At 43.8% G+C, this 21,232-nt stretch overlaps 1 protein-coding gene across 3 annotated transcripts; it reads left to right on the forward strand.

Annotated features, from left to right (window-relative positions):
* Positions 1 to 7,440: 7,440 nt before the first annotated feature.
* LOC120808519 (uncharacterized) lies at positions 7,441 to 13,992 on the forward strand. 3 transcript variants are annotated; one of them, XM_078094056.1, is made up of 7 exons: positions 7,441 to 7,465; positions 11,825 to 12,013; positions 12,140 to 12,324; positions 12,410 to 12,666; positions 12,949 to 13,069; positions 13,281 to 13,416; positions 13,556 to 13,992. In XM_078094056.1, the coding sequence occupies exons 1-7, from the start codon at positions 7,456 to 7,458 to the stop codon at positions 13,744 to 13,746; spliced, it is 1,089 nt and encodes a 362-aa protein (XP_077950182.1). In that variant the 5' UTR covers positions 7,441 to 7,455; the 3' UTR covers positions 13,747 to 13,992. The 3 variants fall into 3 exon arrangements, with proteins under 3 accessions (XP_077950182.1, XP_040017422.2, XP_077950181.1); XM_040161488.2 differs by lacking the exon at positions 7,441 to 7,465 and adding an exon at positions 8,885 to 8,970; XM_078094055.1 differs by lacking the exon at positions 7,441 to 7,465 and adding an exon at positions 10,453 to 10,568.
* Positions 13,993 to 21,232: the final 7,240 nt, after the last annotated feature.

Below are 21,232 nucleotides of genomic sequence, written 5' to 3' on the forward strand. Positions count from 1 at the left end.
GCCTGGAAAGGTAATAAATTGCCAGTGATACTTAATCCAGCATCCAGAGTCAACGGCCTGATATCAGTATCAAATCAGTGCCCTCCTCGTAACAAGAATAGATTCATTCACCGTGATGCCGTCAAAGGTGAAAGGCTCCACACATCTCCAGAAGACCATCTTACAGCAAGCACTATACCTAATGTGAAGAACGGCACCCTCTCCGTCAGGAGGTGATGCTAGAGATCCGTGCACAACACAGTGCTTTCCATCACCATGGTGACAATGGTGTGTTCACTAGGGTACCGCCTTGCTCCTGCAGGCTGAGTGTCCCACTAGGAGGAGACAGAGCACGGGGGTCTAATGTGGGCTTGGCCAGTAGACCGGATCCAAGTCTCCCTTTTAAATAGAGACGTGGTGATTTGTCGGCACCGTTTCAGCCAGTGAATGCGTAATAGATGTGTGGGCCTACTACGCATCATTGCAGTCAACATCTGTCTCAAAGAACCCCCCCCGAAGGCCTGTTGGGGCTCAACGTGTCTCATCACAGCGGCTCGTTTAGCAGCAGGCTCTGAAAGCTTGAAGGCTTTCAGTCGCAGCTGTAGTGTGAGATAAAGTACTGTTGCCTATATGACGAGTGCAATGCTGGTGTTTTTTTTTAATCTTTTACTAGATCTTTTACTATCTACAACTAGAAGTTGAGTTTATTTGTTTTGTGCAGTGACAAAACCAACATTGGACTTGTGTAGTTAAACCCTTTTCAGACTTCCTGAAAGGCCTGCAAATCAATAAATCTGTCTCCATAAAATATCAAATGATTTATTTCATATGGTGAATTGACAAATCCAAAGTGCAAATATTAATCACATCTGCAGTCTGAAATGACATTTAATTTCCCTTCATCACCGGAACTGTAAAACAATATAAAATACAAATATATAACGAGGCATATCTGTCCGTTTACTAGCACTGTGGTCGGCCCACAATTGTGTTGAGTCTTAAAATACTTGCGACAGACAGTATGGAGCAAACTAAACACACCTCCCTGATCATGTCAACGTAATCATGTGACCATAATCAGATGGTAAATGTGTAAATTATTGGCTTGCAGAAATGAAGTATCTTATTTTCAGTAAAAAAATGACAATAAAACTTGTGGAAAGGTGGCCTTCATTGTTCCTATATTAACATAGGGGGGCTCAGCAGAAACCATTTGGGAACCTCTGTGCTATGGTTTGACAGCGGGAGAACATTCCTGTTGGTGCCGGTGCTGCTTGGCAACGTTCACCATTCGCCGCCCGCTGATGTCACGGAGCTGCCTCCCGTTCAGCCGCGGGGATTTCACTTACTGTTGCCAAGTCTTATCTGATCAATAAGCACTTGGTGCACACATCCCTCTCATAGCCACCGTATATTGACAGGTGAGCCTTTGGGGGGACACCGCCGCTCCATAAAAAGCCCCATCTGATCACTCTGGGCTTTGATTGCGATGGCGCCGGGCCATTGTTAACAAGCGCTCCGATTGGACACTTGCCATACAAAATTAATGACCATCTGCTGTGGGCATGATGGATGTAAACAGCTTCAGATGGCTGTGTGGGGGAGATGAAGGCATTTATCTGCCCAGTCATCATGAGCTCCATTTGCTCTTCTCCCTCCCCTCTCTATCTCTCTGCTTCACTTTAATTGTCTTCCTCGGTTTCATCTGTCACCCACCAAGTTCTGCCCTTCCTCTTTTTTCTTGTCTTTATTTTTGGATATATGGATTTCACCAATGGTTGAGGATTTAAGATTTTCCGTGACTGTTAAGGTTGGCAGGTGATTTTAACAGTTCTTAAGAATCTTTTGTTAGGGTGCTGTAAGGGTTACAGGTAATGGAAGCCAAAAGCACAACTCTCAGACGGAATCCGTGAACGAGGATAGGCAGGGTTCAGAACCAGGATGGCAATCCGACAGGTGAACAAATCCAAAAAGGGGCAGGCGAAGAGTTCGGGGGCGAAACAGCAGGCTAAGTCAGGACGGGATATCAGGTAAACGCTGGAAAACTTGGCATACACAAGACAATCTGGCAGAGGACAAGTGGAAGTGTGGGGACCTAAATAGTAGGGGGCTCATGAGGGAATGGGCTGCAGATGGGAAGGGCATGAGGACCAGGTGAAGAGAATGAGATGATTTCTTGTTGATGACAGGATCTGGAATGACAGAGTTAATTGACAAGAAAGCAGGCAGGAAGGAGAAAAACTAGTAAGATGGAGAATTCGTGACAGAACCTCCCCCTCTAGGGACGGCTCTTGACGTCCCACAGGGCTGGTCTGGGTTAGCTTGGTGGAAGTCAGTGATCAGGGGGGGGTCGAGAATGTTGCGAGCGGGAACCCATTCCCGCTCCTCGGGACCATAACCCTCCCAGTCTACCAGATATTGCAGTCCCCTACCCCGTCGCCGAGATCTGAGTAGACAACGGACCGTGTAGACAGGTCCCCCATTGATGAGCTGGGGGGTTGGTGGGGGTCGGGTGGGGGGCTGTTTCCAAGTGCGTCGGCACCTCTGGACAAATGGCTGCACTGAGGGGACACTGGCCTCCCGTTCCTGCTCAGGGAACAGTGGTGGTTCAGGAATCAGGAACCAGGAAACATTTATTGCCAAAATATGTCAAACATACAAGGAATTTGTCTTGGCGGTTGGTGCGTGACAGTAGACAGTGTAACAATAGACAACAAGACAGCAGTGCACAAGTAATAAAATAAAATAAAATGCTAATGCAATGGGTTAGTATAATAAGGCTATGGGTTAGTATAAAATAAACTAAGTGCCCTCTGGCACGCTGGAACGGTGAGAGCCCGGTAGCTGAACTGGGTAGAGTGTTGTGGGCATACCACAGGAGCTGCTCTGACCAGAAGGAGGGGTTGCGAGATGAGACATAGTAACATTGTCTCCATCTCTTGGTTCATCCGCTCAGCCTGCCCATTAGATTGGGGATCGTAACCGGAAGAGAGACTGGCCATGGCTCCTAGCAATCTACAAAACTCTGACCAAAAACGATAACTAAATTGTGGTCCCTGGTCAGAGACCATGTCAATGGGTAAACCATGCAGCCGGAAAACATTTGCAACAAAACTTTAGTGGTATTCTTGGCAGTGGGTAGCTTTGGTAGTGGTATTAATAGAGCAGACTTTGAAAATCGATCAATGACCGTAAGGATGACTGTGTTACCGTCAGAGGGGGACAGGCCAGTTACAAAATCCAAGGCGATGTGGGACCAAGGGCGTTTAGGAATAGGCACAGGGTGAAGAAGTCCGGACGGAGGTTGGCCTGTGCTCAAATGCTGGGAGCAGACCAGACAAGCACCGACAAACTCTTTTGCGTCCTCCTCCATGGAAGGCCACCAGAAGCATTGTCTGAGCATTGCTAGAGTGCGTCGGATCCCGGGATGGCAAGCCAGGCGTGACTTGTGACCCCACAGGGGTTAGGTGTCTTGCTCAGGGACACCCGCCCTACTCCCTGCGCCACGACGACCCCTGTTCCTGCAGAGATTTTGAAAAAACAAGGATGTCATCCAGGTACACAAAAACACTGACATTGAGCAGATCCCAGAGAACATTCGTGAGAACGGCATGACATAATGTCCACTAGGAGTATTAAAGGCAGTCTTCCACTCATCTCCCTCTCGGATTCTTACCAAATCATAAGTATTACAGAGATCGAGCTTGGAAAATATTGTAGCACCTTGTAGCAGCTCAAATGAGATTAGGGGAACAGGGTACCTGTTCTTGATCGTAATGTTATTGAGTCCCCTGTAGTCGATGCAGGGGCGCAGGGTCTTGTCTTTCTTACTGACAAAGAAAAACCCAGCTCCCGCAGGCGATGAGGAGGGCCTAATGAAACCCGCAGCCAGAGAGTCATTGATGTATTTCTCCATGGCTTTAGTCTCTGTAGCAAACAGTGAAAAGAGTCTACCTCGGGGAGGAGCTGTTCCTGGAAGGAGGTGAATAGCACAGTCACACGGACGATGAGGTGGTAACGATGTGGCCCGGGTTTTGCTAAAAAAAAACTTAAGATCATGGTTTTCCTTGGGAACACAAGAGATATCCGTCACTTCCGAGGCGGCCTGCAGACTGGGGCCGGCGATGAGACAGGTCTCAGGCACACAGCATGGCAATGGGCACTCCACTGTAATACAGTTCCCGAAGCCCAGTCAATGTGTGGATTGTGTCTAAGCCACGGATAGCCCAAAATGACCGGTTGCTGTGGTGAATGGATGAGATGGAAGGTTAGTGTCTCATTGTGATTACCTGATACCGTCATAGCCAGAGGGGGAGATTGATGGGTAATACTGCAGAGGAGATGACCGTCTAATGCTGTGGCGCGGATTGGTTCCTCCAGGGCCTCCTGCCCGATCCCCAGTTGAGAAGCCAGAGGCATGTGATCACAGGGTCCCCCCTCCTTTTTTGCCTCAACGACCGTTTTCATGTTAGACAATATTTCACAGACCTGTCTTGAATGTAAACACGCTGACCGCTAACCGGCCGAGGGGGGGTTGTGTCTCAGTGTCTACTGGTGGGAACGGTCGTGCACTCGAGGAGTGGACGATTGTGAATGCTAGGTGAGACTTGGGAAATATGACAAGAGGGACGAATGCACCTAATTAGTGGAGAATTTTCAAAATAAAACATTTTTTACATTAAAAAAAAGTCAAAATAACAAAAAATTAAATCTATCTCTGGTACAGCCGGTACCAAACGGCCTGCGGCCAGGTGGTTGGGGAGCTCTGCTCTAGCAGAATCGGTTAGTTCCAGACTAGAAGATTGAACCGGACCTCGTTTGCATTTGCAAACATTTAAAAAAGTTCCTAAAGATTTCACTTGACAATTGAATGGAAAAGCAACTACAGTCCTGACTCACTGCGACGCTTAAGTCAGTGACACTTCAGCTGACACTTCTGCCTCGTCGGCTGTGAGGAGTAAGAGGCCAGCTCTACCGCACAGAGAAATAGGCTGTATGGGCGGCTCGTGTCAGGCTTTGGATCCTTTCATTGGATTTGTTGACAGGAAGACATGATTGAATATCATCAGAGACACTAAAGATTTTTTAATTAGTAGATGTTGGTCTTTAGAAAAGAAAATACAATGCATTCATTGCATTACAGTTCCCATCTGTGTGTTGTGTGTCCTTTTTTCTCTCTTTGCACACACACAGACGCACACACACTGCGTCTCTCACCTCTCTGTCGCCTTCCCTCTGTCTCTCTGTGACGGCTGGCTAATGACACTTTTCCACATGGTTTGCTTCTGTGTGTGATCGTGATTGTGTGTGCGTGCTGGCCAGGTTTAAAAAGGATTTCCCATCTTCCTCTGTCGAGTCAGCACAGCTGTCTAACTGCCTCCTCGTCTCCCCGACACACGTCTCCATTAATCCCAGCGTTCCTCCAGCACTCGTTTCTTACTCTGATACGGTCTCGTTCCCTCTCTGTTCCTGCTAGCGATCTGATCGTGTGAGCCTCCATCTCTTGCCTGCTCACACTCAACTCCTGCAACGTCTTCTGCCAGTTTCCTCTCCGATGTTGCCGTCTATGTGCCTCGGCCTCCTCCTCTCCACCCCAGTCTGCTTTTCTCTGCTGTGTAACAGAGAGTGACATGTTTGGTAGCTCCCTCTGCTCTCCCCCCTCATAAGGTATAACTGTCCTGACCCACTTCCACATGCAGCCTCTGCCACATATAGATATATGCGGCTGTCAAACAACTGTCAGAACTGCTAAAGACAATGATGTGCAGCCTATTGAGCTGAGCTGACAGCATTGGGCGTGATGGAATACCTGAAACTAAGATCTTCGCCTCGCTATTGAAAAGTACTTTAAATGAGCGCATGGTTCTGCTTTTGACCGGAAGGAGCAGATCCGGCACTCAGCCTGGCTGACTGTACGACTGCGGCGCGCAACGAACTTGTCTAAAGGGACACTGGTGCCTGCAGACATTACCGCAGAGGTAACTTTTCATATGAAACAAAGCACACAAATCTATGCAACAAGAAATGAGGAAATAAAAAATTCAAAACGACTGAGGAGGACAACCCCCTAATGAAACAGAACAGATATTTGAAACTGTGTGGCAGATCAAACTGCTGCCAGATGTGCGTCACGGTCAACAGCAGCGCCGTGAAATTCAACGAGTCACACAGGGAAGGATCATCTGCCACTAAGGCTGAAGATGGAGATGCTGATCTGTAGCCCGCCTCAAACTCACATGGCCTAGTAGTGGCCTCTTTAAATATCAAAATAAAAAAGGTCATATTTTAGGAAAGCCACAGCTATTCGGCCTGTTGTTAAGGGTTGATTAGTTGGTACACGTTTAATTCCCCCTATGAGTGATGAGTTGTTTGCAGAAACGAGGAATTCATAACCCACATAAAGTCACATCATGGGTGTTTTTGAGAAAAGCTGCTTAGAATTCCGAATGCTTCATTACTCAATATTTGCATAAGATTTGTGATCCTTGGTTGCGTTACGGCTTTGAAAATCAGACAAGGACCACGAGGCTCCAGTGATTAAACTTTTTCAATCATCTCTATCATTGTTCCTACAGAACGTGATTACTCTGTGATTTTGTACCGCAATCTACATACTGATGAGTGGAACTTTTCATTTTATAACAAAGCACGGCTGAAAATGTGAATCCTCCTTTTGGCAGAATAAACAAGCCTCACAAAATGTAACTAATTACAACTAACTGTTGACTGATTACAAATATCTATAACACTGCACTCTTTTGTACTTTTTGAATTAATCAATTTAATTAAAAGATATGCATTTTTTATTATTTATAATATTAATTCAAATAAGTAAATAATAATGATTACAATAATTGAGTGTGGCCTGCGAAGCAGAGCCAGACTCCTTGTTGTTGGAATGCTGCCTCAGCAGAATCTTTTACTGCTTTACTTTTTTAACATGGTTTTCCAATGAAGTTCATTTTCAAGTTGTTTAAACTTTCAGCTACAGACACAACTTAAAATGTTGGCAAAAGTCTAAACTATTTTAGAAAAAACATCTATCTATTTTACTTTTTTTCATAATCATTGATTATGTTTCATTAGACTTTCTCTGTCTGCACTCTGAGCGCTGTTACCGTGGTAACTCAGATGTTACTATGTGACTATTTACTTTATGGTTAACACCTTTACACTGACCTCCCGAATGTCACAAGTTAGTCCCTCGGTCTATTGCAGCGGTTCCCAAACTCAAGAACGCCGCGGCCCAAACCTTTCATCACAACTCTGATCAAAACAGAATGATTAAATTAGAATTTAACCAAAATCAAACATCCGCGAGCAAAGGTCCGTCTCGCGAGGTATTTGCTCGCTCGCGAAACGTGAGCTTCGTTGCTCGCGAGGAGGATCTCTGCTCGCGCTGGAAGGAGTTTTCTACGCGCTCGCTGTGGTTCTTTCTGACAGTGAGGTGGAGACGGTGCGTTCAGGGTCCGATCGATGCTGCGAGGTGCGTCCGCTCCCGCCGCCCCCCTCGCCATCCACGCCTTAAATCTTCGGCTGCTTGTGGAATAACTTATTTTCCCCGTTAAGATGGTTGAGCTACTGTAGAGAAAAGGGCGCCGTCTCTCGCTCTTTAATCTCATGAAGCGCTCGGCGATGGTGGTAAGGTGAACGAACAAATCTTTCTTTGAGTCATTTGTTGACGGGGGGGGGGAGATATTACCGACCGTGTAAAATGAACAAATCTTTTTTTTTGGAGAGGACTCGTTACTCTCGAGTCCGATTCGTTCACGGACGACACATGACTAGTTTCCACCTGTGCCCTGTGTGTGTGTGTTGTCTGCGCCTGTGCCAGATCGTCTTGTCCCATGTCAGAGTACCAGCGCGTACCAGTGTCCGCCGCCAAGCTTTACCTCGGTTTTGTACCTTGTCCAGACTCGACTTCGCTTTTGTTTTCCAGCCTAGTGTTTATTTTCTAGATCCTTTTGTTCTTAGATTTAGCATAGGGCCATTTTCCTCTACCTAGAGAGCCTTTTTGTTAATAAACCCTGATTTAAACATTGTCTCCGGAGTTGTGCGTTTGGGTTCAGGGCCATTGTTTCCAGTCGTGACAATTGTGGTCTCTGGCTCCAGTTGCGTAGAATATCACGGGGTCACACAACTATAACAAAAAGTACTAGTAATTATGCTGCTATTAATACTACAACTACTCTACACATACTACTACGACTAACACATTTTCTGAAATTCTGGCAGCGGCGGGGGGTCAGGGGGGCAAGGCGCGGCCCTTACCGCCGGCGGCGGGGCGGGGCTATGGCGGGGCGCGCTAGCTAGCATTGCACTTGTATTAACAGGACCTAAGCGCTGACAAGTGGCTAAAACAGCCAGAGACAATCAGTCATTCTTTAGTTTGCTAGCTAGCCTTGATGGCTATCCTTCACTAGCCTGCTTGGCCGACTCATGCACAGTCACCTGCGGGCAGTCGAGGCCACACGCTTAAATTTTATAGTTTCCCCTTTGCTATACACTAAGGAAACTCTGTCTTTTTTATTATATGTCAATAAAAAGAATTTATAATGGTGGCCTGCCTTTGTGTAAAAGCAAGAATGACATAGTTTGTATTTCCATCCTAATGGATGCTGTTGGTTTGGAAGCAATGCACACATTCACCCCCCCCCACAGACACACAACCTGATATAGACTCCACATCTACAACCACGCAAAAGGCCTCTGCCCAAGAGACAAAATATGACGAGCAGAGATGAGGTGACGTGAAAAGGTCCGCAGTTGGATCTGAGGAATCAGACGCACACACACGAACATGGATCGATGCCATAATCTGTGGATGCCACATTTCTCTGGGCTGTGTGACATTGCAGGACTTTCACACACTGCTTTTACGGTCTTCTGTGTTCCCACGCTGCTGCTTTTATAAAGACTCCCTCACACGCAGCACGTCTCAGAACACAGGAACACACACGGCCGTGTAGAGAACCAAGAGTTGTAGTTAAGGTAAGTGGAAGCAGCTTTGAAATTAGCCTGTTTTTGATGACTTTAAGTTTGTGCGATGTGAGGCAGTTCAGTTGGTTGACACGATAATCAGGTTTTGTTTGTTCCACTGGTGAAGAGCTGCTCTGTGCTTTGCTATCAAATGGCAGCACGTTGAGTTCCTGTTGCTTTTCGTTACTCTGCTTACCTCCGTCCTCTCGATGTTTGAAAGGATCATCTTTTAACCCGGTGGGCTTTAAAATGGGATTAACTGGGATTAAGATAAATATTCAAATTGCTCTTTGTAGCCAAAGTATTTTGGCAAACTACCTTTTAGAATACTGTTATACATACATATCTCTAGTTTATTGAACTCTTAAATTCCAATCCTTTATGGAGACCATAACGTTCTGAATGCATGATGGTTATTGCGGATGGATAACTGGTCACATTGTGGCTCCAAGGGTTATATCACAAGAAATATTCATGTTCATGTGTGTGATCTATATTGGATTATAGAAGAATTAAACAGCCATATTTGTCTTTTCCACAGAAAGCTGAACTGCTTTCCGATGAGGAAGAGGAACAGTCTCTTCTCCTTTTGAAATGAAGTTATATACAAAATATATTTAAATAAAAGGCAACCAAAAATTGGCTTCCACGGATGGAAATTAATCTAATTTCACAAAAAGCAATAGGTATTGTTTAAAATATAATTTAACTCTGTTTATGGTTTCATTAAAATGATGAGACAAATATGGCACAAACTCAGCTCTGTATACAAATATAAAGGCTGATTAAGGAAACCTAGCAGCAACTTCATCTTACACAGAAAATACAATGTGGCAACCCAGTCCCACTGCAAAACGTGTGGTAGCTACGTTGTGGAACGTGGTGTTCTCACGCTTTCGCCCCAAAATCGTGACAATGCTACGTTTTATTTTGGCCCTGTCATTTACATCGCCTTGCAACTCGTCACTAGAAACTAATAAACGGAAGGTCTTCTACATTCTCTGATAGAAGATGATGAAAATATAACGCATACTTCTCGCTAGAAATGCCATCGAAATACATACAAATGCTGACGCTTTCTTAAAATAGTGTTTTTCACAGATAATGGACCAACAGTTCGCCATTTTCTGCTTTCTAGCTGAGGGAAAGTTGATAGTCACGTGACCTCGTTGCAAACGAAACCTTGTATTGTCACAACGTAGCTATTACCTGTTTTTGCTGTGAGACTGGGTTGAATGTGGCAGTGTTGTTGAGCATATTGATCGGGACAATGAATATACCTGAATGTGTACATTCCACAAGCACCGGCCATCCATCTACGGAACCAAAACAGCACGTTCTATTTTAACCCCTTGAATCTTCCAGCTGCCCCTTAACCTCTGGACCGCAGCGCTGCTCTAACAGACCATCAAACTACGGCCCTTGTTGTCCAAACTCAACATCTGGACTGCTGCAGCAGATTGTGGGGGCGACTGTGGGTGAGGGGGAGCACGGCCGGTCTCCAATCAGGGGGTTGGCAGTTCGATCCCAGGCCTGGCTGACCCGCATGTCCATGTGTCCTTGGGCAAGACACTTAACCCAAATGGCTCCTGTAGCTGCGACTACAGAGTGTGGGTGTTAGTGACTGATGGGCAGGTGCCACTGTGTGGTTCTCCTGTCATCAGTGAATGAATGGGTGTGAATGGGAACGTGCACAGACATTTTGGGGGGCAGGTGCTCAAACCACAACAAAATGATTCATGAAATTAATAATAAAGTAAACAAATAGAAAACACAGCAGGATATTTTCCCGGTCCTTCTGCTTTTCGAGTCTCTTTTCTTGGCATTATGCTGAAAATTTTGTAAACAAGATAAATCAATGTTGTGTATAATAATCAAAAGCCGACAACACACACACACACATTTTTTGTACTGTTTTCTGACAGTTTGGAAGTGACGGAGTTGAAGCATAAGCAGCATTACACTAATAATATATCTCACCAGACTGTCACTCAACTTAAGACCTTTCATTGCAACAATTTAATCAAATTCAAATCAAAACTAGTGAACTTGTCTAATTTGTGTGTTTGTCTGTATCTCCCTCTCACATTAAACATGACAAACGTCAGCAAAACTTTAAATCATGGATTCTGTGAGTTTTGTGTTTGTTTATTTTTTAGGAAATATCGGACCAGTTGTGACGTAATGTTTTCAGCAGCACTAATGTTGTGGTTAATTTAGCACTGCACGAGGAGGACGAGGGGCGGGACTTGTCAGCTCCACGGAGCATGTCGGGGCGAAATTCTCACAATAACTGAAATAAATGCCAGTCAGATATCAAACCACATTTGGGGGGAATTGATGGCAGAGAGGAGTCGTTTTTATTCTTAAATATTGATGAATGAAGAAACATCCAGGGCAAAAGGGCAGGTGCTTGAGCACCAGTAGGTGTCTATCTGTGCACGTTCCTGGAATGGGTGTGAATGATGACATGAAGTGTTAAAGCTCTTTGAGTAGTCAGAAAATATAAAAGTAGGGTACGTTTACCATTTTATTGATTGATTTATTATTTTAGCACATTTATTTATGAATGGGAACAGGTAGCAGCACAAACATGTTGTTTATGCTGTCAACAAGTCGATTAATCAATAATATATGTTCACTAGCAGAGTTTGCTACCTTTCTCCATTCCTCCAGTTCATAAGAGCAGAGAAGCAATCCAAGCCAAAGATTTAAAAGTTCGATGGTTCATTTAATCGCATGCCAAGTATTTTCTTCTATAATGGTTCAGTGTAACACACTACGTAGTGGGTCTGGCTCGCTTTTATCAACTGGTTACATAATAATGTTTGTCTGTCTCATTCTCTCTACGTCTTCACCGCTCCAGGGGTGATGCATTACCAGGCGTGGTTGATGATTCTTGTGCTGTGGACGATACAGGCTGCGGAGGGATGTCCCGATGTCTGTAAATGCTCCAAGAAATCTGCTCCAGAAAAGTCAGAGGTCAATTGTCATAAGAAAGGGCTACGTGCTTTTCCCTCCAGACTGCCCCCTGATGCTTGGATTCTCAAACTAGGTGAATACATCATGGTTGATCCAATCAAACCCAACAATTGTTGTGCTCCACACTCAGTAATGTATCTGACATGGACTTCTTGTACACCTGAGCATTGTGGGAAATGGCTGCTTTGCTTTATTAAAGGTGAAAATGGTATCATAGACCTGAAGGCCAATGCTCTCAGATCAACTCCAAAGGTTGAGAGCATCAACCTGGAACGAAATGCCATCAAGTCCATCCACCACCAGGCCTTCTCTGGTGGAAAGCAACTGATGCTCCTTAATCTATACGGCAACCACATCACCAGCCTTCCACTGAAGGGCTTCCAGGTACAGACCTTTTGGAGAGGAATTGTATACATGCACAGTGGTCCCCACAAAAAATGAACGTTGTGCTTCCCTTCAATGTCTTCAGGACCTCCTAAACCTTCGCTTCCTAATGCTGGGACATAACCAGATTGGCAGCCTCAAACCTCAGATGTTTGCTGGAATGAGGAACTTGTCAGACTTGGACCTTCCGCTTAACGCACTGACAACGCTCCCATCTAATGCCTTTAAACCTCTGATCGCCCTTAAAGTTCTGGACCTTTCCCTGAATCGCATCCAGAAGATCTCTCCGAAGGCCTTCATTGGACTCAGACAGCTTATGTTCCTCAACTTAGACAATAACAGGTCATCAAAATTGTCCTTTAATGGATTATTCTATGTGCTGTGTATATGTGTATGTGAACTATGCATATACCTGGTATGTGGTATCTAAATTCATCGACATTGAGTCACTACTGAACTACTTTAGCATTAAGGACATATTTCACAGATTGTTATCTTTGCTGTGTACAACTTAACAGCAGAGCAGAATTGTCGAGATAGGAATGTTTTCATATTGTCCAAAATACATTTTTAGTTGTGTAGTATAATCATGTTCATTAAGGAATTCTGACTTTCAAAATCCAGTTTGAAGAACGTTCCGGCCGGAGCATTCAGACCACTGCGATCTCTGGAGATGCTGGTTTTAGATAACAACCTTCTGTCCATGCTGGGCTCCTCAACTCTGGAAGGCATGGAAAACTTGCAGGTAACGTGCATTATCACATCTGGTCCATTTGGTTTTCTGTTATTGTGCAAAAGTTCCTGTCAATTGAAGAATGTATTTTTAGCTAAATAAGAACAATTGTGTGACCTTCCAATTAAACATTTGTATATCCAGGTTCACTTTGACACACGTGTGTTATGGTGCATTTTGTAGACCAAATGTTAAACAGAAAATGTGCTGAATATGGAATCAGGAACTCTACCTGAGGAACAACGAGCTGGAGCACCTGCCCCCTGATGTGTTCCGAAAGATGGCGAAGCTTTCTCAACTGGCTCTCAGTGGAAACCGCCTGAAGACAGTGGATGGAAACGTGTTCGCCCATATGCCTGGTACAACTACCACCAGCCTGCCGTTTACAGACCCACTTTCACTGCGACCAAGTGGTCACTCTTAATAGTAGAGTTAGCAATGCCTACGTTGTTTACTGACGATTCCATTTGGTGATTTTCCTTTTCCGACCCCTGTCAGACCTAAAGAAGCTGCACCTCCATGACAACATGTGGCAGTGTGACTGTAACATTGCCTCCTTGGTGCGATGGATGGGGCAGACCAAGGCCACCCTGTCGCCCCGGGACGCCCTGATGTGCGTGAGCCCACCGGAGCTCCGAAAGAAAAGCCTGTCCAGCCTCCAAGCCGACAAGTTGTCCTGCCATGAATAAAGCCAGAGAACCTAAGGAACACTCTAGGAACGGAGTTCTTTCCAGCCCATACATGTCGTCGTTGGGTTGTGTATTCTCTCAACTACGAGAAAAACATTGTGGTGTTTTCAGTTTAAAACCCCCTAGAAAATTACCACATATTTTTAGTATAAAAAAAGCCATGTATGCAATTTCAACTTCAAAGCATTGGACATTTACATTTGCAGTTAAAGCATAAAAATAATAAAAAATGATGTTCTGATCTTTTCATTGAGCAGAAAGACATTTGTGCATCACTGTTGTTCTCTCCACCAGCAAAGAACAAGTGCTTTATCACCAAATTCAACACCGAGATTATTATTATAATCTCATATTGCTTGACACACGGAGGCTGGTTAGGGAAGGTTTGTGAAGCAGCGGATTACATGCAATGGGATTATATTAATCCGGTTCTAGGAAATGCTTTCTGTAATCTTTTGTAGTTGATGTTTACAAAAAAAAAAATCGATATTAAAAGCCTTGAGGAAGTGAGATGGTAGCGCAGGAGGATGTAGGAAGCAACCGATGATGGATGGTGACAATACAAGTTCATTAAAATTGAAGTCCGTAAATGATGTAAGGAAGGTGATACAGGGTGTTTGACAACTCACATTGTGTGTGACGCTTCTTCCAACAAATTTGAATACCTGGCGGCTGCAATTTGCTCATATTAAACCTTGATAGCAACTTGACAAACGCTTTACTGGCAAGTTGTCTAGTTAAAAGTTCTGATTGTACAGAAGTCTATGAGAAGATTCATTTGTCTACATTAAGCACACATGCAAGACTGCATATGTACCACAAAAGCATGCACCAAATAAGCCACATTCAGACCACTACTCCGTCGTGGGGCAGTTTTCAAGTGACCTTTTTAAACGTAATGAAATGCAAAACACCCCAAAAAAGTACATGACTGCACACTTTTGGCATCAAAGTGAATAGAAGGACACAGATCATTTCCTTTTCTCTGTCATTGAACACTTCACACTATGTTCTGCTATTTTTGTAATGCAACCGTCTTCACAGATACAGTTCAGTCAGGTAGAACAACCAGGAGACGAGGAAATAGCAGGAGCGTCATATCCTGCCCTCAGCTACTTCCATGCACTTTTCCCTACAGTGACCTTGACATGAAAATACCAGCGTCTCCCCCTTTGGCGCGGGAGATAATTGCCATTATTTCCACCTGCATTAAACCTGCTATTATAGGAGAGCGCCAAAGAACAATATAATAGCTGTGGTGTTCTGAGCCGATGCCGGTGTTCAGCGGCAGGTTTTTTCAGTGTGTTGATCCGACCACCTGCTCTCTTGACCCAATTTCATCCCATAATCTAAAAATCTATCGTTCTTGACCGTTTTCCTTTCCTCACCTCACCTCATTAACATTAACACAAAACTCTCTGAAGGAGGCAAGAACCCTCTCCTGAAGAAACCTACCCTCAACCCTTCTGAAAAAAAACAAACTACAGACCGGTCTCTCTTCTTCCCTTTTTGTCCAAAACTCTGAACGTGTGATCTTTAACCAACTCTCCTTCTATCTCCACCGTAACAACCTCCTTGACCCCCACCAGTCAGGTTTCAAGGCCGTTCCACAGAGACTGCTCTCCTTGCTGCTAGAGCTCCTCTCTCCTCTGTCCTCCTACCAGGACCTGACTGTTAACACGAAGTTGCCAAAGTTAACGCCGACTTTGACTGCCAGGAATTGTTTAAAATATAATTAAACTGTGTTTAAAGTTTCATTAAAATATGAGACAAATAGAGCAGAGGAAAACATCTCTTTGCAAATATGTGGGGGGAGGAAGAGTTTCAGATATCAAGAGCCACTATCAAAGAGAAGAGTGAGTGGGCGTGAACAAAGATGGAGGGTCAAAAGGTGTTTGAGGGGATAAATTGGGATTTGGACTAAACAAAGGTTCATTTTGGCAGCTGAGATAGGGAAGACATTTTGGAGAACGTTGCTATTAACTCTCTATACAAAACCATAACCCAGACACAACTGCAATCTCTTACCTTCTATAATACAGAACAGCTTTAACTTGGATTGTGGAGAATGTAGGCATATTTATATTGACATGTTTTTTGTCTTAGCCTGTGAGCAGACATGAGATATTTAGAACACACTGAAGAGCTCTGCAGAACAAAGGAACAGCCGTCAAGTGAGGAGTGTCAGTGGGTTTCATAGCTGGAACCTGAGCTGAGAGACAGAGACAGAGAAACCGACCTTCATCCAAGGAGGATGGAGACGGAAGGTCACACCGACCAGAAGAATTTGGACTGTGGACCCAATGCGCCCGGGAAGCCGGACGGCGTTGGAGAGCACACGACAGTCCGTATTCTGTGAGAGAGAATGTAATGAATCATTATTTTTGTTGAACGCTGGGGTGACCAAGGCTGGGAGAAGGTGCGCGTCAGACAGACCTATCCGGGGGCCATCCAGCACCAAAGTCGCCCATGTAAAAGGACCGGGCTCCTTTAACAGTGGGCTTGGTTTTCCCCGAGGCCAACAGTGAACTAAATAACGTAAATCAAACTGTCCATCTGCAGAGAAGCTGACTTTCTATACGGGTTGACTCCTTTTCCAATGATCACGATCACGATTCATTCATCATAAATCATGGATGTTCATTTCTTTATCTTCTATCAGATTTTCAAAAAACATTGAAAAGCAAATGGCTTAACCAAAAGGAGATGCTACTATATATGAATATTGTCAGCACAATAACATCAACAAACCCATCTAAAACCTATTTTAGTGTAACTGTTATTGATTTGAAAATATTAGCATGTCATTTCATGAATTAGAGAAGAACATCAGAACTTGTTTAATATAAATGCCTGGGAAGTAATTCAGATCTAAACAATGAAGACCAGGCGAGTCAGCGCAGCTGGATTTTGTGCTCCTGCCCCACTGTTCATTGTAGATCATCAAACTGAGAAATGTTGTCTCATTGTGATAAATAACCCCCTTTTCACCCCCAAATTGGCTTGTTGCTTACTGGAGGCGTGACTCGTCTCAGACACACAGGCTGATGTCCACATCGGTGGCGTCAGTAACAGCAAATGTCCTCTATGTGAAAACAAAAGAAAAAAGAGTCTAAATATGAGAAACAAACCTTTCTTCATATAGAAGGAACATTGTGTCAGACAATGAGCCCTGCTCGAGCAGAGAGTCTTATGATTAATGGAGGCTGTGGAATAGTATGATGTGTCGCTGCGCAGTAGTCGCATCACTCTTTCCTTCCACGATGTCAAAACCTCTGAGAAACAACAGACAAACACCCAAAACATTCAGCGTGAGTCCTACAAAAAGTGCCCAAAGGTAAAGCCTCACATGACGTTTGAGCACGCTCGACTCCAAAACGCTGATCTCAACCAACGACCCTCCTTACTCACTGTTGCTATAGTAACCAGCCTATGTATGTCACCTCCACAGATGTGCATGTTGTCCGTGTTCTGTATCCCTCATCGTCGCTCTGCCGACTGGCAGAGGGCAGCTTTAGACCGAGTAGCCATGTTTTAAGCACAAAGGCTACTGGCTCAACGCAGCCAGCCAATGACACTCCTGGCTTCCTTTGGTGAGAAGCTCTCAATGGGGCATTTCCTGCCTGACACCAGGCAGCAGGAATCCCTCATCGCCACGCAGCAGTGGCAACGGTCCGCAACACACACACACTGGCGAACTTCACCAACACACACACTGCAACTGCAGTTCACACATTTGTCCTCAGCAGCATCACACTTTCCCGATACCGATGGGGGGGGGGGTTCGTTGAGCTGGAGGCATAAAAAAAAGAGGAAATCCACAATTCAGTTGGTCAACATTGATCCAAAAATATGTAGGAACAGTGAGAGGGATCTGATGACACAGGGGGAGCTGCGTCCCTCGCTCACAGACACATTTTACGTCCAAAACAGTACTCAGCTTTATGGTGCATTTGACTCCAAATGGGATCATATGTTACTAAATTAACATCAGCATGTATTGAACGGACTCAACACCAGCATTAAGGAACTCAAGTTTACAATGTGAGGTGACAAATCACCAAAGAAGTCGTTTTTTATGGACTTCTAACATCACAATTTATTTTTTGCAACTGCAGGACTTGCCGCCTGTTGGTCAGTAGAGAGAATGCACCGTAGAAGACACTTCAGCATCGGCTACATGTCAACTTTAAAGTGTTGCCACCGACTAAAAGCCATACTGGTGTTCACCTCATACTTGTCTGTATTTTGAATTGAGTGCTAAGAACTCTGTTATTTTGTTGGTAAAGAAGAGAACAAAATCAAATGTTGGAGAGTGCACAAAACAATTGCTTTGTCTGCATCTTTTTGCAAATACGAAAAAATCATAATTGATATGGAACAGTTGGCAATAATTCATTTGACAAAACAACAATACCTTATTTATGGACTCGGGTGTGTGACTTTCTCTGTTTCTGTAGTGTTTCAATGACGCCAAAACGTGCGTGAATTTTTAAGGAGAAACAGAGTTTCCTGTGGTACCCTGCCCCAAACTGCAATTCCTTTATTTTCCTCCCCAAAGTGATTAAAGTGAAGTAATTCGAATGGCGAGAAGTAGACTGATAAAATGTTCACTCTGTCCTCAAGCGCTCCTTCACTTTGCCAGCCTCTTAATGTTCCTTTTAGGAAGGGAGATGGGAAGGACGGTAGACCTCATGTGAAAGGTGGACTGCAAATCGCAGGTTGCCCAATGACAGCTGGCACCGGCTCCAAGTACCCGCGGCCCCGAGCAGGATGAGCGATTAAAGGTGATAGATGGAAGAACGTAATTGCTCTCGTATCATAGATTTAAAGTTATTTTAACAGTTAAATTAGATAATCTAATAGGACTGGATATCTTATTTTAGCATAAAAACTGGACGCCAGGGTTGAACAGCGGTGATTTTAATCTTTACATCAATGACGCCACACGTCAGGATCATTTTAATGCTTTGTAAAATGACGCTAATTCGTTAGAACTTGATTTCTTTCTCTGAGAGAAATCCTATGACTTAGTTTACCACAATTAATACAGTTGTTTCACCGTGTGTTTCTACATTGTCGGGCTTCTCTTCTGATAATTTCAACAATTACTGTTTTTATTGACAATGTAACGCCAATTAGGGGTGTTATTTATCAGATTAGATGGTTATATAACTGTATCTCATTCTCCCACATTATCTCTTTTTAGCCCACCTAACAGACTTAATTAAATTTTAAAAACTAGATCCCGCTTTAAACTACAGGCCCACATATACATATAAATACACATACATACATACATACAATAATTTTGAAAAATTATAGACATCGTTGTTATACAATATAAAAATGATTGGACTAATCACGGATCCCTAAGGTATGCCACATGTGACCTTTCTCAGTCCTGACACTATAACATGATTGAGCTTGTCGAAAGTATTGCAATATTTATATATCTGCTTTACAAACTGTCCATCTGTGGAGATAGTTGTTGTGTTACTGCAAGTGCAACTCCTCTTCTTCTGCAGCATTATATCCAAAGCATTTCACTGGCCAAACACATTTTTGGCAGCAGATCAACAGGAAATATTGCAGGGTGTGATGTATAAAGACGGAGCATCCATGCTCAGCTGTTAGATAAGAGGGACATGCGTCAGCAAAGTAACCGACTTTTGGAGTAGCAAACTCATGCTGTGTGCAGCATCAAATCTAATCACAGAGCGCTATAATTACCAGACTAATTACTACCCAACTTCTTCATTAAAATGAAAAAAAATTGGGTTGCTGCCCACAGCATTCTGAGACACATTACATGCATCTGCATCTGCACCAAATCAATGAAGGAGATTTGAAACTAGAGATTAAGACCATGAACTCAATTTTACTTAATAAATCAACTAATAATAAATCAAGTGGTGAGTAGTAATTAGTTAGACTATTTGTAAAGATTTTTATGGGAAAATTACTCACTAACAGAATTGTACAGATTGAACACTTATCCGGCCCGGACCCTGTCTCTCTCTCCTCCTGAGGCCTTGTGCTGATCAGCTGTCTTTGGGGTTTGACATCTTCAACACCTCCCTGGAGATATGCCACGTACCAGCCTGCTTCATAATCAATACCCTGAGTACCAATGAACTTATGCAGGCACCAGGGAGAGCTGCTAATGAACGTCAAACTAAGACATATGGGTCATATGAACTCCTACAACAACAAAACATAATTGGGTAAATTGTAAAAATGAAGCTTTTTTCCAAATTTCAAATACTACGAGCTGAACCCCAATTACAATGGTAGGGTGGCTCACATTCATGTGGCCGGCAAAATATTCAGCAAGGTTTACACAAGTGAGGACACGGGAAAACCAAAATGAAAATGTGTTTGTGGAGCTATGCTAGATTAATATCAGCTGTTAGATGTGGAGATCATTTACTGTAAAGAAGTCTGCTTGTTTACCAGACACAAGCAAGGTGGAATCGTACAACTCCTGCATCGCACATATGAGTTCTACCAGTCAGAAAATATCAAACTTTTGTCAATCCTTGCATCATCAATAAGGTTTACTGTCTAAAAGGCCTTTTGAAGATCCAACAAAATCATCTCAGTGTAGTAGCCTCTCTCATTTCCCACCCTCACATGATCAAAAAGCTCATCGAGACAGCTTTCTGTGGATGTGGCTTTTCTCAACCAGATTGATGTCCATGAAATAGTTATAAGTGCTGCAGAAGGTATTCCTCAGGTTGGTTGAAAACTGACTCTCAAATACATTGTGCGAGACCAAACATGCAGTTTTACATATGTGTGCTTTTCTTCTGTGTTACCAGTGCACATCTTCAGGATGGTCCGTTAAGTCAGTGGTCCCCAACCTCTTTTGTCCCACGGACTAGTTGCATTTTAGAAAATATTTCACGGACCGGTCAAATGACCAGCCACCGGGGGGAGGGGGTCAGCAGTCGCTGCGCACAACAAAAATAAATGAAACGATTGGGTGACCCTTGGGAAATGTCTCATGAGGAACAAGCACATGTAATTGGGAGGGAATCCGGTCATTTTTCATTGATTTCTCACAAAAAATAAAAATGAAATGAATGGTTGGGACTGTTTAGCGCTTAGAAAAAAAGGTTTTAAGTCCCTCAACAAATAAAAAGATTCTCTTCAGAAAATGTAGTCACCAAACACACGTATACAGTACAACCCATGTAAAAACACCGTAAGATCATAATACTGAGGGAAAACTGGAGAGGAATGATAATGAGGTGGGGAGGAGTTTGGTCTCAGAGCTGACCATTAACCACAGCAGCCTGTGTCAGCAGTTTCTAGTTTCTTATCTTTGACTACTCCTGTTTTTCTTTCTTCTAGAACAACACTAAAAGCAATTCCATCAGGAGAGACTTCTGAACTTCTAACAATGATTTATTAACAAGTATAAGTGTTAAAAATGCAAAGTTTGTTTGGGCTTGGACTCCATCCAGCCGTAGGATCGACC

Source organism: Gasterosteus aculeatus, chromosome 18 (assembly GCF_964276395.1).
Source record: "Gasterosteus aculeatus chromosome 18, fGasAcu3.hap1.1, whole genome shotgun sequence".
Classification (NCBI taxonomy): Eukaryota; Metazoa; Chordata; class Actinopteri; order Perciformes; family Gasterosteidae; genus Gasterosteus; species Gasterosteus aculeatus.